This window comes from Jaculus jaculus, chromosome 17 (genome assembly GCF_020740685.1).
Source record: "Jaculus jaculus isolate mJacJac1 chromosome 17, mJacJac1.mat.Y.cur, whole genome shotgun sequence".
Classification (NCBI taxonomy): Eukaryota; Metazoa; Chordata; class Mammalia; order Rodentia; family Dipodidae; genus Jaculus; species Jaculus jaculus.
Genome location: NC_059118.1, coordinates 63,052,449 through 63,078,029, shown reverse-complemented (window position 1 = coordinate 63,078,029; position 25,581 = coordinate 63,052,449). Strand labels below are relative to the sequence as shown.

Here is a 25,581-nt window from a genome sequence, read left to right as displayed (position 1 = left end):
CAAAAAATACAAACCTGCAAGCTGAACACAGAAGGAGCTGTGTGACTGTAGTTAATAGGACAGGCAGAAGCGGGTGTCAGGGAAGTAAAATACCAGCAAGTTCCGCAGCTTCCCCTCAGTGCCAGCCCAGACTCCCCTGGATTGGCTTCGGTCTTCAGGTTACCAAGCAGCTCTGGCTACTAATCTAAGTGCTCCCCAGTATCCCATGGCCTCTCACTTTCACTTCTTGGAAGGTGCCTTTTACAGGAAGCCACCACATCCTGGCTCTCTCAACGCTCTGGTGGAGCTGCAGGGCGTCTGCTGTTGGGCATCTGATTCCTTTGAAACACTATGACTTGCTATTCCTTCCTGCATCATGAGGGAAACTTGATGAGTCTTTTGTTTTCTGGGTTGCTCACCACAAACCCACCACTTATGGTCTCGGCACCCTCAGGCTCTGCCTTCCTTTCTGTTACAGTGAGACAGCGTTTATAGGCCAATCAAAGGCCATCCACCATTTGTGGTTTGGATGCCATCACCTGCTCAAAGACATGTGACTTTCTTTACCTCACAGTGAATTCCTACCGCCCTAACGCTTCACTCCCATCAGCGCGCAGATGCTCTCCAATGCGGCCTATGATAAAAACACAATGCCATCTCCTCTGGGCTCCCGACACAGTGACATGGTGAAATGTCACGGTCTCATCTGGCATGTTTCCTCTCAGTCTATTCCAACTTGAATTTTATTTTGAATACGCCAATAAAACTTTCTAAATCCAATGAGCCAATGTGAAGCTTCCGTCCCCTACTACACACTTCTCTGGCTAGCTGCTAAATCTATCCTTTGAGGATGGATAAGCTACCTGAAGCTGAAACTCCGTTACTTGGCTGCTGTGTGAGGGCCTGGAGAACATTCCCTTTTCCAGGTAGGATGAGAGTGGCCAGTCAGCTGTGTCCTGGCGGCCAGAACTGAGCACCTGTGATGCTGGCCGGAGCTGAGCTGATGCAAGGGAAGTTGGAATGAAGCAGGCCCGTGGTCGCAGGCGGCAGGGCTGTGGGGTGAGCAGGAGAGGAGGGGGACAGGCCGAGGCGTCCCCGGTAGAGAGGCATGCTGATGTGAACAGAGCACCTGAGGTAAAACAGGTGGACTCTCAGCAAGAGCACCGCTTAATTTACACAACAGGGAAACGAAGGAGGCATAGGAGTGCTGTAGACAGCTCTGTGCTGCCGGGACAAAGCACCTGACCAGAAGCAGCTGATGGGAGGAAAGGGTTTATTTTCGAGCTTCATGACGGCAGGGAAAGCATGGTACGAGCAGAGGCTGGACGTCGCCTCGGCCACAGCAGGTGGACAACAGCGGCAGGAGAGTGAGCTGATCTCCTGCAAGGGGGAGCTGGCTATGACACCCCAAGCCCACCCCCAACGTCATACCATGTGTAGCGATGCTCTACTTCCCAATTCTTATCAGATGGGGACCAAGTTTACAAAATACATGAGTTCATGGGGGACATCTGACTCTAACCACCACAAGGAGGCTGAAGGCAGACTTCCCAATAAAATGATGTTATCTACTAGGGTCCACTAGGTATCCCTAAAGTCCACACTGGAACCTGCACACCAGTACGGAGCCCCAAGAGGTGGAGGCGGGGTGCAGGCAGCCTTCAGGAGATGAGGCCACACGGGCAGAATAGTGACCTTATACAAGGGCGGGGGGAGCTAGGTAGGCCCTTTCCCCTCTGTGCTTTCTGTCACGTGAGGACATGGCATTGGTCCGCTCCACAAGACACAACAATGAGGTTGTGAACAAGCCCTCACCAGACACCAGACTCCACAGTGCAGACATCTCGAACTCCTTGCCTCCAGACCTGTGAGAAATAAATTCCTTTTCCACATTGATCACTTGCCTCTGGTGTTCTTTTGTAGCAGCAGCCAGCAGGCCCTGGTATAAGAGAGCTCCCTCACTAGCCAGACCTGAGCCAAGTCAAACTAAAGCAGAGTCTAGCTCCCGTGACAGTCAGCCTGAAAACGCCACAGTCCTCCCTGTTGCGCAGCCCATCCCGTCCTCCTTCAAAGGTCATTCACATGGCCATCACACTTCCAAAAAAGGGTGGTTGGCCATATCCAAGATGCACAGTGCCAGTGGCCCTTTAGAATGGGGAAGTATAGTAGTAATTACTAATGATAAAAATGGACTCCCAGCTAAACCCAGTTAAGAGTGAGCCCTTTGTGATGCGTAGTGACACACGCCTTTAATCCCAGCACTTGGGAGGCAGAGGTAGGAGGATCGCCGTGAGTTCAAGGCCACCCTGAGACTACAGAGTGAATTTCCAGGTCAGCCTGAGCTAGAGTGAGACTCTACCTTGAAAGACAAACAAAGAGTGAGCCCTTCAAGTGAGCAGACATACCCACAAGTGCACATGGGATGAACAGACATGTTTGGCAGTCGATAATGTTTATAATCCTAGCACTTATGAGGCAGAGGCAGGAGGATCATGAGATCCAGATCATTCTGGGCTATCCACTGAGAATGAAAGAAAAAGAAACAGTGAACTGGCTGAAGGTGGAGAAGGAAGGGCAATTAGGCAGGAACGGACATTCCAGGAAAAGGTTAGGTTGTGGCCAAAGATATATAAGTCACTTGAAGCCAGAGCTTGGTAGGCAGCTGATGCTGGATTCTGGAGTCAAGACTTGAAAACCTGCCCACAGAATAGAACTCAGCAGGTTGTTTTTGAGCACATGTGCAAACGCATATGTGCTCCACAGAACATTAGCCTTTAAATGAGGTTTGGGACAATATGGGAAGCGAGTTACACAAACATCCTGAGTTTAGATCACCTGCTTAACACGGGCAGTGTGTCCAAGTGGCTCGTAAGCCGTGAATGAGAGTGAAGCCTGAGAGTTGTGGAGAGAAGAGGCCTGCAGGAGGGGGTTCATACGGCCCGGCTAAGAATCCCGAAGCTCTAAAGGAAAGGCGTGAGAGGATAACATACTGGATGGAGCAGGTCACTGAGGAGATGGGGAGGGTGAGAACCCAGGGGACAAGAGGCAGCTGGATGGAGGAGGAGAGCCGGGCATTCTGTAGCTGCAGCAGCTGGCGTCACCACGGACCTTCAACCTTCTTACAAGATGAGAGTAAGCCTTCAGCTACAGGCTCTCTCAATTTACCCAGCACCACTCCCAACTGCCCAGGACACGAGGCTCCTGATTTCCTGTCTTCCAGCTCATCTCTAGGCTGTGCTGTGGCCCCCGGTCCCTCTGTTCTCCAAGGCCCGGTCCGTCAGTTCCCGGGGCTCTCCCTTAGCCTGTGGGTCTATGTGGGGGGCTGGGCTCCCCCACCTGGCGCGGCGGCCTCCCACTCACCATCCCTCTCTGCAAGCTGCTTTTCTCCCTCCACATCCTCCTCCTCCATTTCTGTTGCTTGAGACAGGATCTCGCCATGCATCCCAGGCTATATAGCCCAGACTAGCCTCAATGCATGAAAATACAGCCTCCAAAGTGCCAGAATGTCAGGGTTGCCCCACCCCCACCTCACCCTGTTCCTATTGTCTTTGCCTTAAAGTGACTACCAACCATCCCGAACTTGGCGCAGCATCCAGGACGCCTCTCTTCACTCCCATAGCTAAGCTGACCAACAACCACATCCTCTTCATCTTACCTTGAAATCACTCTGCAGCCACAGCTCCCTCTGTCTGTCCACAGCCACTATTCTACTTCCTAGACATTGTTTTCCTTGACCACCCTTCTGGTTCTAGTGTCTGCCTCCCTCAACCTTCCCAGGTGTCACTACAAGGGGAATCTTTCAAAATAGCACCCTCACCATGTCACCCCCCCCCCATATAAATCCCTGAGTTGCTCAGGTCCACTTAACATTCTCCACGCTCTTCCTTGCCCTTGCGCCAGGGACTGCCAGGGGCACCTCACTCAGACCTCCACATGTTGGACCTGCTCTCCACTTCTCACCTGGAAACGCCCAGTCAGGGCTGATGGCCTGGCTGAGGTTCTGGTGTTTCTGTAAGACCTGCCCAGACTTTTCTCCCATGGCCCAAGACTACCGCCCGCCTGCTCCTATAGTCCCCCGGCCAGCACCAGGCTCTGCGCCGGCTCTGGCCCAGTCCACTCATCCACCTCCTGGTGAAATCTACCCTGTGATCTCTGCTTCATTTCACTTTGGGTCTTTGGCATCGGACACAGCCTGCCATACAGCTTACTGAATGTCATTTAATAATCCTTGAGAGAAGGAGTGGCTTAGATGCTGTCTCCTTGAGCCACATGCCAAGGGTGTCAAGTTCATTTTGAGATAACCTGTAGGTAAAAGGACATAAATTTCTTATAACACAGACATAAAATCAGCATTTACACACAGAGCCCTGTTTGTGGACAATCTGTGTCAACGGCCCCATTTCTTCCTGTTTCATCCCATATGAGTGCAGATTCCAGACTTAGATATCTCTTTAACAGTTTCCCCGTCATGTTAGGCTTTTCTAGAGGACTCATGAAACCAATGGCTTCAAATAACAATAAATGTGTCTCTTTACAACAAAGCTCTCTATGTTAAAGCCCTGTGTGTTGGCTCATGCCTATAACCCTGGGAGGCTGAGGTAGGAGGAGTTCAAGGCCAGCCTGGGCTACAGTGAGGCTGTGCCTCAAAACACAACTGCAAAAACAAAATAAAGCAACAAACGCTGTCTATGCTTCTGTTACTGAAAGGAAACCTTGCTATAGCTGCAAGTCACTGGGAATTCCTCATGGTATAATTAGTCATAAGTTATGTTTCCGTGTCTTTGTGCTTTTAAAAAAGTATTTAGCATTAGTCATTTATGCATGATTATGAAGACCACATTTTCTTATATCTTTTAAATGATCTAGTTGAATTTCTGAGTACACCAAGCCCAGCTGACCTAGTGAAGACAGGATCTGCTTCTGCAAGGCCATATGACTCCAGCAGATGGAGGGCTCTGAGCCACTATGGGCCCTGGTGGACCATCCTCTTGCTCACGTGTTCTGAGGTTTTTAACTTGAGATATTAAGATTTTCTACTTCCAAGTTAATTCACATAAGACCTGCCTTATAGAGCTCAATTTCATATAAGACCTGCCTTATAGAATTCAAATTCATTTAAGATCTACCGTATAGACTTCAAATTCATGTAAGATTTGCCTTATACACTCCAAATTGATTTAAGACTTGCCTTATAGAATCCAAATTCATAGAGGTCCTGTCTCATAGTCACTCAACAAAGATGGCAATGAGAATATAATTCATTTATACAGCTCTTCCTTCAAGAGCAGATATATACTCTGCATACATTTCCCCTTGCACCTTACTGATTTTGGTACAACAGTAACTCCAGTGAGATGAAATCCTGCATTCGTTCCCTCTCACAACTATACTTTGAGCCTTGCTGTGGGATTGCTCAAAAGGCAGACATGGGGGGGGGGGACTTGGAGGCAGAAACAGCGAGAGGAGGTCACTGCAGAGGGCCAGATGAAAAGCGACACACTGGACATCAAGCCGAGCTCACGAATGGCGTTAAGGGGCCCGAACATGAATTTCTGTGGGGAGGTTTCCAATCACAGAACACGCCATGCTAGAGGAAGACTAAACTGACTTGACTGGAATGTCCCTTCACGGGAGAGTCTGATCCTGAGCTGCTGTCAATCACATGGAAATAGAGCGGTTATTACAGAGGCCATCAGGATGACCTACCAGGGTCATAGACTTCAGGTGGCTTTCTAATCTTGGTCTGTAGGAAACAGAAAGAAAACAGTATAAAAAGCAGGAAGAAGGCTGGAGAGATGGCTTAACAGTTAAGACAGTATATGCTTATGAAGCCTAGAGACCCAGGTTCGATTCTCCAAGTCCCATGTAAGCCAGATGTACAAGGTGTCTCATGCATCAGGAGTCTGTTTGCAGTGGCTGGAGGCCCTGGTGCATCCATTCTCACTCTCCCTCTCTCTGTGTCAAATAAATCAGATTAAAAAATGTTACAAAAAAAGCAGGAAGGGAAAAATAAACTAGCGAATATGCTGAACACATATGTCATTGTTTAGCATATTTTTACTCTCACTTTCAAGGTGAAGTTGGCTTTAGGATTGACCCATGAAACCCTAAGAAAGAAAACTCTTCAAGACGTACTGTGTAGATCATTAGCAATGTGCTGAACACAGACGCTGAGCCATCACCTCACCACATTTAATAACCACACAGACTTCCTTAGAAACAGTTTCTGGCAGAGAATTGGAAACCTGTAAAATGTCCTTGGAAGCAGTGAAGGAGCAAACACTAGACCATGGAGGCTGCCCGTGTTTGCTCTCATCGGTACCCCAGTCGCCCACTGCTTTCTCTACGCAAGGCAACTGGCCAAGTCTGCACGTTAACTCTGGACTGATGCGGAGGCGGTCTGAGGCTTGTCCATCATCTGAATGTGCAATGTGAGCAGATCGATCAAGGCTTCAGAGCCGCGGAGGCAGAGGGTCTGCAGGTTGCAAACAAATGGCCTTACTAGCCAGAGAGCACCCTGACACCTCTTCTGACAATATCACTCCCCTGCTTCAAGGCCAGGTAAATTGTAGTATTTAAAAATAAGTGTAGCTGGGGATGGAGGCGCACACCTTTAATCCCAGCTCTGGGAGGAAGCAGTAGGGTGATCACTGTGAGTTCGAGGCCACCCTGAGACTACAGAGTGAATTCCAGGTCAGCCTGAGCTAGAGTGAGACCCTACCTCGAAAAACAAAAACAAAACCAACCAACCAACCAAACAAACAAAAATTGATGTGAGCTGGAGAGATGGTTCAGTGGTTAAGGCACTTGTTTGCAAAGCCTCATGGTCTGGGTTTGATTCCCCAGTACCCACGTGTACAAAGTGGCACATGCACCTGGGATTATTTTTCTTTTTATGTTTTTTTTTTTTTTTTTTTTTTTTTTTTTGTTTTTCAAGGTAGGGTCTCACTCTGGTCCAGGCTGACCTGGAATTAACTCTGTCATCTCAGGGTGGCCTTGAACTTATGGCAATCCTCCTACCTCTGCCTCCCGAGTGCTGGGATTAAAGGCGTGCGCCACCACGCCCGGCTATTTTTCTTTTTAAAACTAATGTAATTTTTTTTTTAATTGACAACTTCCATAATTACAGACAATAAACCATGGTAATTCCCTCCCTCCCCTACTTTCCCCCCTTCGCAATTCCACTCTCCTTCATAGCCCCTTCCCTTCTCAATCAGTCTCTCCTTTATTTTGATGTCAAGCATAATTTTCAGAAGCAGGACTCCGCTCAGCCAGCTCAGGGCTTGGTCTGGGCCCTTGGAGGTCAGTTCCCACTCTTCCTGGGCTCACTGCTCCTGCGGTTACATAAGGAGGCAGGAGAGGCCCAGCAACCTGGCCGCTCTGCCTGGCTGGGTGGCTTCCGGATGTTGGCAAAGGGCTAAAGCGGAGTCTTTCTCTCGGGAGCTTTCGCTCCTGCCCCCCTTGACCAGCAGCCGAGTCTCTCTTCTGATGGTCACCTGATACTCCTTCAGCGGCCCCAAGAAATCTAGCCTTCTCCTCCAGTTTCTAGCTGCCAGTGCCCCAACTCTCATCTGCATGGCATTTTGTTTTGTAGATTGGTCGTTTTGTTTTGTTTGTTGTTTCCTTTTAAATATTTAATTTATTTATTTATGAGAGAGAGAATAAGCATTTCAGGGTCTCTAGCCACAGCAGACTCCAGACACACGCGCCACCTTGTGCATCTGGCTTACATGGGTGCTGGGGAATGGAACCAGAGTCCTTAGGTTTCAGAGCTCAGTGCCTCAGTGGCCAAGCCATCTCTCCAGCCCCTGATGTGTTTTAGAGACTGGGTCTTGCTGTAGATAGCCCTGGCTGGCCTGAAGCTCTGTAGACCGGGCTGGCCTCACTCATCCTCCTGCCTCGTTACTATGTTCTGTGCTCAGGTGGTACACAACCACTTCGTTTCCTAGGCTGCGGCCAACCTTACAACATCGAAAAGGAACTGCCTCACTTTTACTGCTTTGAGCCTGTCAGTCTCTTTATTCAGAGGTACAGATTTCGGACAGTAGCCAGCCTAGGTCTGTGTACATACCTTGCAGCATTGGACTGTAAGACTGGACTGTTCTAAAATAACAAATTTTAGGGTTAGGGAGCTGGCTCAGAGGCTAAAGGCACTTGCTCGCAAAGTCTGCAAGCCCAGGTTTGATTCTACACATAACACCGGGTGCCCAAAGTAGCACATGCATCTAGAGTTTGTAGCAGCCAGAGGTCCTGGCGTGTCCATAATCACTCATCTGCTTAGAAGTAATCATATACCATGACGGCAGCAGCCTGGCTTGCTAATTCAGGCTGTTTGTCTACTACAAAGCACCCGTTTTAGCTGGCATGGCAGCACATTACATTTCTATAGTCTCAGTCCTCAGGAGGCCAAAGTGGAAAAATTTCCAATCATAACCTGTACTGCATAAGCAAGACCTTGTCTCAAAAAAAAAAAAAAAAAAGAAAAAAAAAAAAAAACAGACAGTTAAGGCGTTTGCCTGCAAAGCCAAAGAACCCAAGTTTGATTCCCATGGGAGCCAGATGTACAAGGCGGCCCTTGCATCTGGAGGTGAACTGCGGGGCTAGAGGTCTTGGTGTGCCAGTTCACTCTCTCTCTTCTCAATCTGCTGCTTTCTTCCTCTCTCTCAAATAGATAAATAAAATGTCTTAGAAATAAAGACACAAGCCAGGCATGATTATAAAAAACATCCCATGGTTATTTTTTTATAATCATGGGAAATGCTAATAAAATTTTTTTTAAAAGTCCCATGGTAATACACTTCCTCCCCCCCCTTGAAATTCCTTTCCCCCTTGAAATTCCATCCTCCATCATATCCCCTCCCTATCTCAATAAGTCTGTCTTTTATTTTGATGTCATGATCTTTCCCTCCTCTTATGATGGTCTTGTGTAGGTAGTGTCAGGCACTATGAGGTCATGGATATCCAGGTCACTTTATGTCTGGAGGGAGCACGTTGTAAGGAATCCTACTCTTCCTTTGGCTCTTACATTCTTTCCACCACCTCTTCTGCATTAGACCCTGAGCCTTAGGTGTGATCAAGATGTTACTCGGTACTCTAGTCACTTCTTTCCAGCACCATGATACCTTCTGAGTCATTCCAAGGTCACTGCCATCTGAAAGATAAGATTCTCTACCCAAAGTGAGAATAGCATTAATATAAGGGTATGAATATTAAGAGAAGTGCTTACTGGGCAGTTTGATAAGCATAGTATATACACTTATCCAGACATCAGCAGATGTTACACCCCTAGGGCTCATGACAACCCCTGTTATAAGTTTTCAGATTCAGGGATGTATGCCCTCCCTTGGAGCAGGCCTCCAGTCCAATTGGAGGGCAGTTGGTGTCCACCATGACAGATGTGCCACTATTGCACCTGTTGGCTCATTTGGCCAGGCTGGCCAATTATAAGGCTTGCAGTGTCCACTGTTGAGTATCTTTGCTGGTGGTATCTCTTCCTCCCATTGAACTGCATGTAGAATGGCTTCTTCCAGCTTTCTGTCAGTTGGTCTACATGGAGGATGTTATCAGCTCAGTTCCAGCAGGATTTCTCAGTGGCCTTGCAGCCCAAGTATGTGGAGTCTTCAGCAATAGGTTCTTACCATCGATTCCTGGTAGGAAACCAAGGGACTTGGCAATGGCCTATAATGTTTTGGGGGCATCAGGGACCTCCCTGGCCAACAACTCACTGGAAGGTATCCCATCCCTGGCACTGAAAATTTTCTGGCAATGATCTATGGCTTCTGAGTGTTCCATTGTCCAAAATCGAGGATTCCATATGATTTATTTATATCCTCTTAGATTTTGATTAGTCTTCCCTCCACCTTTCCTTTACTCAATCTCCTCCCCTGACCTCAATTTGGGCCTTTTCACCCCCATTAATCTATTCTTCTACTTATATATATACAATATCAACCTATTAAGTACCCTCCTCCCTTCCTTTCTCTTCCCTTTGTATCTCTTTTTTAGCTTACTGGCCTCTGCTACTGAGTTTTTTCCTTCTCACACAGAAGCTCAATCATCTGTAACTATGATGAGAGAGAACATGCAGTGCTTGGCTTTCTGGGCCTGGATTACCTCACTTAGTATAATCCTTTCCAGATCCATCCATTTTTCTGCAAATTTCATAACTTCATTTTTCTTTACTGCACAGTAGAACTCCATTGTATAAATGTGCCATATCTTCATTATCCACTCATTAGTTGAGGGACATCTAGGCTGGTTCCATTTCCCAGCTATTATACATTGAGCAGAAATAAACATGGTTGAGCACGTACTTCTAAGGAAATAGGATATATGCCTAGGAGTGCTATAGCTGGGTCATATGGTAGATCAATCTTTAGCTGTTTTAGGGCTGGAGAGATGGCTTAGCGGTTAAGCGCTTGCCTGTGAAGCCTAAGGACCCCGGTTTGAGGCTCGGTTCTCCAGGTCCCACGTTAGCCAGATGCACAAGGGGGCGCATGCATCTGGAGTTCGTTTGCAGAGGCTGGAAGCCCTGGCGCGCCCATTCTCTCTCTCCCTCTATCTGTCTTTCTCTCTATTTCTGTTGCTCTCAAATAAATAAATAAATAAAAATTAAAAAAAAAATCTTTAGCTGTTTTAGGAACCTCCACACTGATTTCCACAATGGCTGGACCAGATTGCATTCCCACCAACAGTGGAGAAGGGTTCCTCTTTTTCCACAACCCTGCCAGCATTTATGATCATTTGTTTTCATGATGGTAGCCAATCTAACAGGAGTGAGATGGAATCTCAATATAGTTTTAATCTGCATTTCCCTGATGTCTAGGGAAGTAGAACATTTTTTTAGATGCTTATATGCCATCCATATTTCTTCCCTTGAGAACTCTCTATTGAGTTTCATAGCCCATTTTTAATTGGCTTGTTTGATTTCTTATTATTTAACTTTTTGAGTTCTTTGTATATCCTAGATATTAATCCTCTATCAGATATATAGCTGGTGAAGATTTTTTTTCCCATTCTGTAGGTTGCCTCTTTGCTTTATTCACAGTGTCCTTTGCAGTACAAAATCTTTGTAATTTCATGAGGTCCCAGTAGTTAATCTGAGGTTTTATTGCCTGAGCAATTGGGGTTGTATTCAGAAAGTCTTTGCCAAGACCAATATGTTGAAGAGTTTCCCCTACTTTTTCCTCTAGCAGTTCTAGAGTTTCCTGTCTGATGTTAAGGTCTTTAATCCATTTGGTCTTAATTCTTGTGAATGGAGAGAGAGAAGGATCTATTTTCATCCTTCTACAGATACATACCCAGTTTTCCCAACACCATTTGCTGAAGAGGCTGTCTTTTCTCCAATGAGTATTTTTGGCATTTTTATCGAATATCAATTGGCTATAGCTACGTGGACTTACATCTGGGTCCTCTATTCTGTTCCATTGATCTACATGTCTGCTTTTGTGCCAGTATCATGCTGTTTTTGTTACCATGGCTCTGTAATACAGGTTAAAATCAGGTATGGTGATACCACCAGCCTTATTTTTGTTGCTCAGTATTATTTTAGATATTCGAGGTTTTTTGTGATTCCAAATGAATGTTTGGATTGTTTTTTCTATTTCCATGAAGAAAGCCTTTGGAATTTTAATAGGGATTGCATTAAATGTGTAGGTTGCTTTTGGTAAGATTGCCATTTTCACGATATTGATTCTTCCAATCCAGGAACAAGGGATGTTTCTCCACTTTCTAGTGTCTTCTGCAATTTCTCGCTTGAGTGTTTTAAAGTTCTCATTGTAGAGATTCTTTACTTCCTTGGTTAGGTTTATTCCAAGGTACTTTATTTGTTTTGATGCAACTGTGAATGGGAGTGATTCTCTGATTTCATCCTCTGTGTGTTTGTTGTTAGCATATATGAAGGCTACTGATTTCTGTGTATTTATTTTGTATCCTGCTACATTGCTGTAGGTTTTTATCAGCTCTAACAGTTTGCTGAATACCAAGTATTTTTATACAATGGATTTTTGTTTATGTTGATAGTGCATTTTGTTTATGCTATATAAGTGAGGGGAAGTGGTTTTGTTCCTGGAGCTGAGGAGATGGCTTAGTGAGTGAGGTGTCACTGCATAAGTGTAATGACATCATTTGAGTCCCCAGAACCCAAGGGAAGCCCGAGAAGGTGGGGGTGTCTGTCATCTCAGCTCTCCACTGGCACTGTGAAGTGAGAACAGGGGAGTCTTGGGAGCTCCTAGGCCAGCTAGACTGGAGCATGCAGCAGTGCACCAGAGAACCCGCCTCAGATGAGGCGGAAAGTGAGCGCCAACACGTGGGGTCGTCTTCTGGCTTCCTCACACATTCTACGACCCGTGCACACCCTCACTCACACACATGAGCACACCAATGACACAAAAAAGCATAATTTAAAAGATGTTCTTAATGTACTATTCATCGCATATATTTTGAAAGTATTATCATTTTTATTATTTTTTAATTTTTTTGTTTATTCTTATTTATTTGAGAGAGACACAGAGAAAAAGAGGGGGAGAGAGAGAGAATGGGTGTGCCAGGGCCTCCAGCCACTGCAAATGAACTCCAGATGTGTGCACCCCCTTGTGTATCTGGCTAATGTGGGTCCTGGGGAATCAAGCCTCGAACTGGGGTCCTTAGGCTTCACAGGCAAGTGCTTAAGGGCTAAGCCATCTCTCCAGCCTGCATTATCATTTTTTAAAAGGAAAAAAAAAAACCCAACTTACCTTGGTTTTCTGGTTTTCTCTCTGGGCATTCTAAGTAAATCTTCCAAATGTTTGTTTCTTTCTTCCAAACTGAAGGAAGAAACAATTGCATTCTATAACTGAAATGGACTTTAGAGAGCAATGTTATCAATTTATTAGAGGCTTTGAGTAGATGCTATAAGAATTAGGAGCTAAGATTTTTATCTACAATAAAGCTACTTACCCTGCTATATATTTTATAACCAGATTTTCTTACACTACCATTAAATCTATAGTTAAAAGCTGGACATGGTGGGCACACACCTTTAATCCCAGCACTTGGGAGGCAGAGGTAGGAGGATCACTGTGAGTTCAAAGCCACTCTGAGAATACACAGTGAATTCCAGGTAAGCTTGAGCTCGAGTGAGACCCTACCTGAAAAAAAAAAATCTGTGATTAATCTATACTTTATCCATATATCTAGTAAAGGCTAGCTGAATGAAATACTGGTATGCCTTTAACTGAAAAAGTTGCCAAAATGTTTTCCAACGTGACTGACTATGCCGTATTAAACCCACATCCTTGCTGAGCTTGTTATTGTCTGGCCATGTAATGTCAGATGTCTTAATACAAGAAGGTAGTGGATCAGGAGGCTTGGGTTTGTATTTAACGATGTCTTTTCAAGTGCTTGTAGACCATCCAGATTTCTTTTTCCTCCCTCTTTTCTTCCTTTCTTTCCTTCCTCACTTTTTCCTTTGGACTTTTTACATATTTTAAAAATATTTTTATTTTTATTTATATTTGAGAGAGAGAGAAGGGGTGCACCAGGACTTCCTACCACTGCAAATGAACTCCAGATGCACGCACCACTTTGTATGTATGGCCTTATGTGGGTGCTGGGGAATTGAACCCAGGCCATCATGCTTTGCAAGCAGGCATCTTTAACTGCTTAGTCATCTAACTCTTTTTTTTTGGAGGTAGGGTCTTTCTCTAGCCCAGGATGACCTGGAATTCACAATGTATTCTCAGGCTGGTCTCAAACTCAATAATCTTCCTACCTCTGCCTCCCAAGTGCTGGGATTAAAGGTGTATGACACCACACCTGGCCCATCATTTATTCATTTATTCGTTTATTTTCCACGTAGGGTCTCGCTTTAGCCCAGGCTGACCTGAAATTCACTATGTAGTCTCAGGGTGACCTTGAACTCATGGAAATCCTCCTACCTCTGCCACTCAAATGCTGGGATTAAAGGTGTGTGCCACCATGCCAGGCTCAAACACTCTTTAAAAAAATATATTTAATTAATTAATTTATTTGACAGAGAAAGAGAGAGAGAATGGGTGCACCAGAGCCTCCAGCCACTGCAAATGAAATCCAGATGTGTGTACCCCCTTGTACAAATGGCTAACGTGGGTCCTGGGGAATCAAACCTGGGTCCTTTGGCTTTGCAGGCAAATGCCTTAACTGTTAAGCCATCCCTCCAGCCCTCGCTTTTTTTTTGTTTTTTGTTTTGGTTTTCCGAGGTAGGGTCTCACTCTAGCTCAGGCTAACCTGGAATTCACTATATAGTCTCAGGTGGCCTCAAACTCACGGTGATCCTCCTACCTCTGCCTCCCAAGTGCTGGGATTAAAGGTATGCACCACCATGCTTGGCTTCAAACACTTTTTAATCAAACCCAGTATTTTTAATTCTGTGGACTTGGGTTATAAAGAATGTTAAAAAGAAAAGCTATGGACTTGTACTCTGATTTTTTTGTGATTTCTGATTTAGTTTTGAGTGGAAGAGCTTTAAGGGAGATGGCCTGTGAGCAGAAACTAAGCACAGTTGCGGTGAAAGGGCCATGCATGAACTGTACCTGTGAATCTGGTATCTGTGGGAGGGAGATGTGGCATTGAAGGGATCTTCTGTGACTTAGTAGGCACTGTTTTGTATTATGAAGAGAAGTAAGCTAACATGGAGATGCATGGTGATGAGAGGCTTCGTGAGCCTTGGTCCCGGAGCACATGATGGCCAGGCATCATGACCCGATGTCTAGGGCAGAGTAGAGTTTGTAAGGAGGGCAGCCAGCGCAGCAAATGAGCTAGGATGTTCTCCTGAGAGCATTCACCTCTCACTAGGCTCATGTCATGGTGGAGAGGGGAATGAGGTAGAGAGAGCAAGTTCCAAATTTCCTAGGAATGTGTTCCAAAGCCAGGAATGTACGAGGCCAGACTCCCATTCCTAAAACGGACCACCTGATCGCAGATGTTAGCAAAGTAAATGCTATTTGGAAGACATGGGTGTGTAACCAAGAAAATCACTGTAGCACTGTGGAAAAGCTACCTAGCTCAGACTCAAAAGACAGCAAGTGGACCTCTAGGAAATGGCACTTGAGCAGAGAATGGAAGTGATGAAGAGACTGGGTATTGCTGTTCCCTATACAATATAGCACATGCTAAAGTCAGGAGGCAAAAGGAATGTGGTACATTTTAGAAACTTTCTTCAGTATTGCAAAAAAGAAAAAAAAATCAAGAGATAGCTCAGCAGTTAGAAGTGCTTGATTGCAAAGCCTGGCAGCGCAGGTTCGAGTCCCCAGTACCCACATTTGTCAGATGTACACAGTGGCACATGCATCTGGAGTGTGTCTGCAGTAGCTGGATGCCCTAGCATGCTCATTCCCCTCTTAGTCTCTCTCTGTTTTCTTTTTCTTTCTCTGCCTACAAAGGAATAAATAAAAATATTTTTTTTACAAAATCAAGGGGATAGTGAGATGAGATTGAAAAGGCAGGAGGTAGTCTGATAATGAAGTTGGCCATGTTAAGGATTTTTGCTTTTACCTAAAATGGAAAAAAAAAAAAAAAAACCAAAGTATTTTAATATACAAAATGGCATGGCCAGATTTATGTTGTAAAAAGATCATTCTGGCTGACTACATATACAACATGATCTTCACCAAATTCTCTTTATTTTTCAGAAAAGTTAAATTTTGTTAATGCCATTTGCAGTAGGCATATTTCTAAAGTTCAAGATATGCAAAATGAAAAATTATGGTTATAGCCAATAAATATATTTTAGGAAAAATACCTCAGCCACTACCAGATTTATTTATTTACTTTTGGTTTTCCAAGGTAAGGTCTCACTCTAGCTCAGGCTGCGTGGATTCCGCTGTGTACTAGTAAATGTGAACAGAGTCTATAGACTAGCACCATGTTGAAGAATCATTGCTCTGGGGTATGTGGTATGAAGCTCTTAATGATTTCAAAGACAACACACTATATTTAACAAAAATACACCTTCATGATTATATGACAGATGACTTGGTTTAAAAACACATCATGGGCTGGTCAGATAGTTTGGTGTTTAAGACACTTGCCTGTAAATCCTAAAGAACAGAGTTTGATTCCCCCAGAACCCACATAATTATTGCCAGATGCACAAGGTGGATCATACATCTGGAGCTTGTTTGCAGTGGCTGGAGGCCCTGGTGTGCCCATTCATTCTTTCTATCTCTATCTCTCTCTCCCTCTTTCTCTCAAATAAATAAATATTCCACCTGTGTGTGGTGACATGCACCTTTAATCCCAGCACTTAGGAGGCAGAAGTAGGAGAAACACTGTTAATTCAAGACCACCCTGAGATTACATAATGAATTCCAGGTCAGTCTGGGCTAGAATGAAACTCTACCTCAAAAAAAAAAAGTTTGTTTGTTTGTTTCCTTGTTTGTTTTGTTAGTTGGGTGTGGTGGTACATACCTTTAATCCCAGTACTCAGGAGACTGAGGTAGGAGGATCACTGTGAGTTGGCAGCCAGCCTGAGACTACATAGTGAATTCCAGGTCACCCTGGGCTACATAGACCAAAATAAATAAACAAATGAAATAAAATAAATGCATCACAATCCTAATAACTTAAACAATCAACTCACAGGATATCTGGTGAGGGTTCTTGACCTGTCAAATACTAAGATCAACTGGACAGTTTGTGAAATATACCAATGCCTAGTCATGAACTGGTATTTTTAATTAATTATTTATTTATTTATGTATGTGTGTGTGTGAGAAAGAAAGAGGCAGATAGAAAGAGACAGGGTGGGAGAGAAAGAGAGAATGGGCTCCTCCAGCCACTGCACACGAACTCCAGACACTTGTGTCACTTTGTGTGTCTGGCTTATTTGGGTCCTGGGGAATTGAACCTGAGTCCTTAGGTTTTGCAGGCAAGTACCTTAACCACTAAGTCATCGCTCCAGCCCTGAACTAGTATTTTAACTTATTTGATCTAGAAGTGAGGCCTATACATTGGTATTTTAACTTTTAAATTTTTCTGGCATTTTAATATTTTAAAAATTATTTTTATTCATTTGCTAGCAGAGGGAAAGAGAGATAGAAGAGAGACAGATAAAAAGAATGGGCATGCCAGAGCCTCTAGCTTCTGCTAATGAATTCTAGATGTATGTGCTACTTTGTGCATCTGGTTTTACATGGATACTGGGGAATTGAACCCCAGTTGTTAGGCTTTGCAGACAAGTGCTTTAACCTCTTAGTCATCTTTCCAGCCCAGGATTTTAATTTTTATTACTCTTTTTATTGAGTCAAGCCCAACAACTGTCCCCCACTTTTTTAATGGAAGAAAGCAAGAGAGAGAAAGAGAGAGTATAAATTGGCATGCTAGGGCATCAAACCATTGCTGTTAAACTCCAGACCCCATGCGCATGTGTGACTTTGCATGCTTGTGTCACTGTGCATCCAGCTTACGTGGGACCTGGAGAGTTGAACATAAGTCCTTAGGCTTTGCAAGTGCCTTAATGGCTAAGCCATCTCTCCAGCCCTGTCCCCCGCCCTCCCTGGAGGTAGGGTCTCACCCTAGCCAAGGCTGACCGGGAACTCACTCTAGTCCCAGGCTGGCCTCAGACTTACAGAGATCCTCCTGCCCTTGCCTCCCAAATTCTGGGATTAAAGGCATGTGCCACTACATCCTGGTTTGAATTAATTTTAACTCTGAGTATGCAAAATACAAACTCCAGAAAATGCTCATTTTTATCCTGTCATTTATAAATATGCAAAATAGAAGTTTGCTTAAATTTATTTTACATATTAAGGTAAGAGCCTACACAGAAACATATACATTTGTTCTGCTTAAGGCCTACTTAGGAATAAACAGCTGTGCAGATTATTGCACATCTGAAAGCACAGTGTGTAACAGACTGTATATAATCATTAAAGAAGTGAACCAAGCGTGTTTACCCAACTCGGTCATCAGTGTGGGTCAAAACACGAAGACAGAGTTTGCTGTTCAGAGCGGGCAGCTGCGGAGGAACCTTGCGGTTCTCACTGGGAACCTTTAGAACCGCGAGACTCAGCAAGGCTGCCATCAGGCTACTGAACATTTCCTGTGCCAGGTTTTCCTCCTCTTCTAACATTGGAATGGCTTTTAGAAGCAAAAGGAACACGAGGGCTCACTTATCGAATATAAACACAATTCAAGGGGATTCCCGTCTTCCCTCCTCTCCTCGTGGATCCTGCCTGTGCTAGGAGCTCCACAAAGTTTCAGCCACCCCGTAGGCATTTTCCACATCTAGGCTAGTCAAGTTGGATTTGGAATGAGAGAAGATTGGGTCTCAAATCCCATCTGTTCTTTGATTTTTGCCCACTGGATTCCTCCTTTCTCCTGATTGTCCACTCACAAGCTGACTTGCTGGGGACCTGACTGTGACTATAGCATTTGCCAGCTGTCTTCTCTCCAGGCCCTGTGGGATTTAAGTGTGTCTACCGTAAGGCGAGGAGCTGCACCTGTGACATGGGAAAGGCCAGCGCCTCGTGTGTCTGGCTGGTTCAGCTGAGCCGGGGAATTTCCACCCACGGTTGTGGCTCTCTCGGTGGTGAAGGTTTCATGTACCTAGGTGGGCTGCAGCTCTGCCTCCAGAGCTCTGTGTAAGTAGCCACACGCGTGAGTGGCTGTCCTCTTCCCCAGCCACAGCCCTTCTCCCCTCTGGCAGGCCGGGAGTCTGGGAAACAGAGCAGCAGGACCTGGACTGCATCTGGTCCTGCAGGGAGCAGGAAGCTGGGCCCCGGATGGGGATGCAGTCCTGAGCGTGTCAGTCCTGCTGCCCAGCAGTGCCCCAGGACCCAGCTCTGGGGGAGTCCTGTGGGGAGCTCCGGCCCCAGGGCAAGTCCTGGGGGGTTTCACCCTGGCCCAGACTGACCTTGAACTCACAGTGATCCTCTTACCTCTGCCTCCTGAGTACTGGGATTAAAGGCGCATGCCACTATATGTGGCTTATCTCCTTAATAAAAAGTTGGCTCATCAACATAAAATATCAATGTTTTGCCAGGGCTGGGCTATCTTCCAGTAAGTTGTTGGCCAGGAAGGTCCCTGATGCCACCAAAACATTACAAGCCATTACCGAGGCCCTTGGTTTCCCACCAGGAATAGATGGTAAGACCCTATTGCTGAAGACACCACACACTTGGGCTGCAAGGTCACTAAGAAATCCTGCTGGAGCTGAGCTAAAAACCTTTTCCAAGTAGACCACCTGACAGAAGGCGGGAAAAAGCCATGCTGCATGCAGTTCAATGGGAGAGAGAGAAATCACCAGTGAAGATACTCAACAGTGGACACTGCAAGCCTTAGATTTGACCAGCCAGGCTAAATGAGCCAACGGGTGCAACAGTGGCACATCTGTCATGGTGGAAACCAACTGCCCTCCAATTGGACTGGAGACCTGCTCCATGAGAGGGACTACATCCCTGATACTGAAAACCTACAACAGGGGTAGTCATGAGCCCTAGGGGTGTAATGTCTGCTGCTGTCTGGCTAAATGTATATACTATGCTCATTAAACTGCCCACTAAGCACTTCTCTTAATGTTCATACACTTATATTAATGATACTCTCACTTCTAATAGAGAAGCTTCTCTTTTCAGATGGCAGTGACCTTGGGATGACTCAGGAGACATCATGGTGCTGGGAAGAAGTGACAGGAGTGCTCAGCACTGCAATATCTCTATCGCACCTTCCAAGGCTCAGGGTCCATTGTGGAAGAGGTGGTGGAAAGAATGTAAGAGCCAAAGGAAGGGTAGGACTCCTTACAATGTCCTCCTTCAGACACAAAATGGCCTGGATATCCATGACCTCATAGTGCCTGACACTACTACCTACATAAGACTGTCATCAGAGGAGGAAAAGATCATGACATCAAAATAAAGGAGAGACTGATTGAGAGGGGGAGGGGATATGATGGAGAATGGAAATTCAAAGGGGAAAGTGGGGGGGGGGGAGGGAGAGAATTACCATGGGATATTGTTTACAATCATGGAAGTTGTTAATAAAAAATAACTTAATTAAAAAATATCAACTGTTTTAAGGAAATAGTTAATTCTAAGCCAAATGTGAGTAGTAGCAAGTTATCCTAAATAACAAGTACCCTCATTTTTCCTTTTTCCAAAGATCAGAGAAAAAGAATTCAGAAGCCAGAGAGTAAAATTAAACATTAGTGCATATTTACAAAATTAAAAGCTCATTTTTATCAGCTTACTGTGCAATCTGAGAATGGGATATCTCAAGTCTTTGGTCAGCACATTCGATAATTTCTTCATATGATGTTACCTAGAAAAAACAAGCCAAATTATTTTCTGGTAGCTTCTAGTATTTTATTTAATTTTTTATATTATTCTTTTTATATCTAAGTTAAATTTTAATTATTTGCCTATGATAAGTGAAAATTTTACAACAGGAGAAAGATCCTCTATTTTGAAATCAGGAATATGAAAAATAATAGTCAGAAACACTTGTTAGGCAAAAAAAAAAAAAAAGTGGAGTACCAAAAAAAAAAAAAAAATCATACACCTCCAGTGATCTCACTATGCTATCTTTTTTATTTGTTTGTTTGTTTGTTTTATTTTTCAAGGTAAGATCTCTCTGTCCCAGGCTGACCTGGAATTCACTGCGTAGTCTCAGGGTGGCCTTGAACTCAGGGCCATCCTCTTACCTCTGTCTCCTGAATGCTGGGATTAAAGGCGTGCATCACCACACTCAGTTTGACTAAGGTATCTGTGTAACAGAGAATGTAGTCTGTCTGGTTGAGGTTAATGCAATTTTCTCTCTAAATAGTTATGTTTATGCCACAATTAGTCTGCTCTCACCACCTGTCAGATGTTTCTTTTTGCAGTTGGGGAGATTCAAAATTTATCAAAGCGATGAGAATAAGTGACTGTTGAGGGATCGGTGCTAAAAGAGACATCTCTATTGCCTCCTCCAGGGCTCAGGGAACATTGCAGAAGAGGCGGGGAAGAGTGTAAGACCCAGAGGCCAGGGAGGTGCTGTGGCACCTGTCTTCTGGACATGAAGTGGTTGTTGCACTCACAACCTCTCAGAGGCTGTCCTTTCCTGCAAGACCGACCCCATACTGGGCCCATTTTGTCATGGATCGTGGAGGAAGGCAAGGGGGAATGGAGGGAGAGAGAGAAGGAAGGAAAACATCACAATAGAAGAGACTAGTTAAAAAGAAGAAAGACTGAGGGGGAAAGAGGTGTGATGGAGGGTGGAGTTGCAAAGGGAAAGTGTGGGGGGGGGGAATTACCATGGTTTATTGTCTGTAATTATGGAAATTGTCAATAAAAAAATAAGAGCCGGGCGTGGTGGCGCATGCCTTTAATCCCAGCACTTGGGAGGCAGAGGTAGGAGGATCCCTGTGAGTTCAAGGCCACCCTGAGACTACCTAGTGAGTTCCAGGTCAGCCTGGGATAAGAGTGAGACTCTACCTCACAAAAACCAAACCAACCAAACCAAACAAACAAACAAACAAAAAAGATCCAGAAGAAAGAAGGGGGGCCAGTGAAAAAGAAGGTGGGACCGAAGGTGGCAGAAGGGGATTATGCTCAAATACATTACGTACATGTATGAAAATTATCAATAATTTTTAAGTTAATGCAGTTTTTTAAAGAACTAGAGCTGGACCAAGCTTGGTCGAACGTACCTTATTTGGAAGACAGAGGTAGAAGGATTGCTGTGAGTTCAAGGCCAACCTGGGACTACAGAGTAAGTGTCAAGTCAGCCTGGGTTAGAGTGAGACCCTACCTTGGGATAAAAGCAAAAAACAAACTACAGCCAGGAATGTTGGCTCATGCCTTTAATCCCAGCACTAGAAGGCTGAGGTATGAGACCTGTGAGTTCATGGCCAGCTTGGACTACATAGTGAGTTCCAGGTCAGCCAGGCCTAGAGTGAGACCCTACCTCAAAACAAAACAAGAAACCAGGTGTGGTGGTGCATGCCTTTAATCCCAGCATTTGGGAGGCTGGGATAGGAGAATTACTGGGAGTTTGAGGTCACCCTGAGACTACATAGTGAATTCCATGTCAGTCTTGGCTAAAGTGACACCTCAAAAAACCAAAATAAATAAATAAAAGGGAAAAAGAGATTCTAACTTGCCTCCAACAAAATGGATAGATAGGACCAGGAGTGGTGGAACACACCTTTTTTAAAACTAACAACCTCCATAATCATAGACAATAAACTATGGTATTTCCCTCCCTCCCCCACTTCCCCTTCACAAACCCACCCTTCATCTTGTCCCCTCCTTTTCTCAATTTGTTTCTTTTTTATTTTTATGTCATCAACTTTTCCTCCTATTACATTGGTCGTGTGCAGGTGCTGTGAGGTCATGGTTATCCAGGCCATTTTGTGTAAGCAGATCCACCCTTCCTTTGGCTCTTACAGTCTTTCCTCCACCTTTTCTGCAATGGACCTTGAGCCTTGGATGGTGTGATGCCTCAGTGCTGAACACTCTTCTGTCCCTTCTTCTCAGCCATATGGTGTGGTGCACACCTTTAATCCCAGCACTCGGGAGGCAGAGGCAGGAGGATTGAATGAGTTCGAGGCCACCCTGAGACTACATAGTGAATTCTAGGTCAACCTGGGCTAGAGCAAAACTCTACCTAGAAAAAATGGGTAGACAGGCACACACAATGCTCCTTGCTGCTTCCGGCTAAGAGGGGACCCAGTGAATGCCACGATCAGTAAAAGGGCTCAATCTAACACACGTGTGACCTGGGGTACTTTCCACACCCAGGCCACCGCCCACATTGACAGGCGCTCGCGCTGAGCACGGCCCGCCGCGTGGGGCGCGGCTGGAAGCGGGACTGCGCTACCTTGTTCAGCAAGCTGCCCACGCGGCGGTGAAACTGGTCGTTTTCGTCAATGAGTTTGTCGCAGTGCTCTTCTTTGCACTCCAGCAGGCTTCCCAGCTTTGTGATCTACGGAGAAACGTCAGTGAAAATCCTGTGCGGGCCGGAGAGCGCCTGCAAGCTGCGAGGCCGGGATGGGGGCTCCGAGCCGCCCGGGAGCTGGTCCGCAGGCGAGTCGTGACACGCGGCGGGCCAGATCCGGCTTAGATGCAAGGACCTGTAATGAGGATTTCTCTTGCAACAACCTGGGTTCGATTCACCAGGACCCACATAAGCCAAACGCACAAAGTGGCACATGTATCTGAAATTCATTTTCAGTGGCTAGAGGCCCTGCCATGCCTATTTATCCATATTCTTTCTCTTTCTCTCTCTGTTTATAAATAATAAATAAAAATATTTTTAAAAATCCTTTAGAATATGAGAATAGAATTCTCTATCAAAAATTCTCTATCAAGGGGCTTAGCAGTTAAGGCGCATGCCTGCGAAGCCTAAGGACCCAGGTTAGATTCTCCAGGTCTCACATAAGCCAGATGCACATGGTGGCACATGTAGCTGGCATTTGCAATGGCTAGAGGCCCTGACATGCCCATTCTCTCTCTCTTCCCCTCCCCTCCTTATCTCTCTCTCTCTCTCATAAATGAAAAAATAAAAATCAGATCTTAAAAAATATCCTCCTGTCAAGGCAGGCATGGTGGAACATGCCTTTAATCCCAGCACTCCGGAGGCAGAGTTATTCTATCAATTCTGTCCTTCTAAAGAATCTTGAGTACACAATGTTATGTAGCAAAATGGATGGAACTGAAGGACATTATAGTAAGTGAGATAACCCCGGTGCAGAGGGTAAATCTCACATACTCTCTTTCTTATGGGGATACTTTACACGGTTGAACTGAATATGAAAGAGGTCACGAGATGATGAGGAGATTAGAGAAGAAGGAAAGGACGGGGTTTGGGTAGCAGGTGTCAGAACACAGGTGAGCGCAGAGAGATGGCTCAATGGATAAAGCAAGTGGGAGCAGCTGAGTATGGGTCCCCAGAGCCCACATAAAACTGGACGCTGTGCCGGGCGTGGTGGCCCACACCTTTAATCCCAGCACTTGGAAGGCAGAGGTAGGTGGATCGCTATGAGTTCAAGGCCACCCTGAGAATACATAGTGAATTCCATGTCAGCCTGGTCTAGAGTGAGACCCTACCTTGAAAAAAAAAAAAAAAAGAAAGAGAGAAAGAAAGAAAGAAACAACCAAAAAACAAAAAAACTGGACGCTGCAGAGTGAGCAAGTGGGAAGCAGAGATGTCACCCAGAAGCCTGTGGCAAATAAACTCCAGACACATGAACACATGAGCCACTTTGTGTCTGGCTTTACCTCGGTACTGGGAATTGAACCTAGGTTGTCAAGGCTTTGTAAGCAAGCACTTTTTTAAAAGTTTTATTTATTTATTTATTTTGTTGGTGTTGGTTATTTATTTATTTATTCATTTGAGAGCAACAGACAGAGAGAGAAAGAGGCAGAGAGAGAGAGAGAGAGAAAGAATGGGCGCGCCAGGGCCTCCAGCCACTGCAAATGAATTCCAGACGTGTGTGCCCCCTGGTGCATCTGGCTAATGTGGGTCCTGGGGAATTGAGCCTCAAACCACAGTCCTTAGGCTTCATAGGCAAGCACTTAACCGCTAAGCCATCTCTCCAACCCCTAAGTTTTATTTATTTATTTGAGAGATGCCAGGGACTCCAGCCACTGCAAACGAACTTCAGAACATGTGCCACCTTGTGCATGTGGCTTCTGTGGGCCCTTGGGGATTGAACCTGGGTCCTTTGGCTTTGCAGGCAAGTACCTTAACTGCTAAGCCATTTCTCCCAGCCCACAAAGTACATTTAACCACTGCACTCCAGCCCACATTGTATGAATACTATGAGCAAATTGTTTGAAGGTTAATCATTTCTTAAACTTGTTAATAAAATGGTGTCCAGTATGAAGATGATCAGAAAGTAACAAGAGCAATTGCAGCACCAGTGGAGACCGGAGCTCCGGCCCCAGGCGGGCGGGGCACCCCATGATCCCAGCCCTAAGCAAGGCAACAACACAAGGTCACTGGGGCTCTCTGGAGAGCCCTCGAATGAGGGAAAACGGGCTGGGGAGATAGCTTAGCAGTTTGCTTGCTTGCAAAGCCTGCCAGCCTGGGTTTCATTCCCAGTTCTCATATAAACCCAGATGCACAAAGTGATGCACGCATCTGGAGTTCATTTTGCAGTGGCACAGAAGCCTTAGCATTCTAGTACTCTCTCTCTCTCTCTGCTTGCAAATAAATAAAGAAAAATATTTAAAAGGGGTGGTAGAAAGATTGCTCAGTGGTTAAGGCACTTGCATGAAAAGCCTGATAACGGAGGTTTGATTCCCCAGTACCCACAAAAATCCAGATGCACAAAGTGGTGCATGTATCTGGAGTTTGCAGCAGCTGGAGGCCCTGGCATGCCATTTTTTTCTCTTTCTGTCTCTCTCTGCTTACAAATAAATAAATATTTTAAAAAACAAAGGAAAAGCAAGCTCTAGGTTCAGTGACTCCGTCTAAAGCAAATAAGGCAGAAGAGTAATAGAGAAGAACACCGACCCCTCCTGTGACCTCTCACATGGGCACGTGGGGTGCTGGCATCTGCACATATATGTGCATACATCACACACACATGATCACAATATAGCATGCTGTGCATACAACACACACATGCACGCACTCACGCATGCATGCACGAGGAGATTA

General features: G+C 45.2%; 1 protein-coding gene across 1 annotated transcript in view; it reads right to left on the bottom strand.

Annotated features, from left to right (window-relative positions):
- Positions 1–6,358: 6,358 nt before the first annotated feature.
- Cage1 (cancer antigen 1) overlaps positions 6,359–25,581 on the bottom strand; it is a 35,506-nt gene continuing 16,283 nt past the window's right edge. The window contains exons 7-10 of the mRNA XM_045136375.1: positions 22,795–22,899; positions 20,183–20,253; positions 12,714–12,782; positions 6,359–6,454 (exon numbers count right to left, since the gene is read on the bottom strand). Of these exons, the coding sequence (XP_044992310.1) occupies positions 6,424–6,454; positions 12,714–12,782; positions 20,183–20,253; positions 22,795–22,899 (276 nt within the window). The 3' untranslated portion in view covers positions 6,359–6,423. The remainder of the gene's footprint in view (positions 6,455–12,713; positions 12,783–20,182; positions 20,254–22,794; positions 22,900–25,581) is intronic.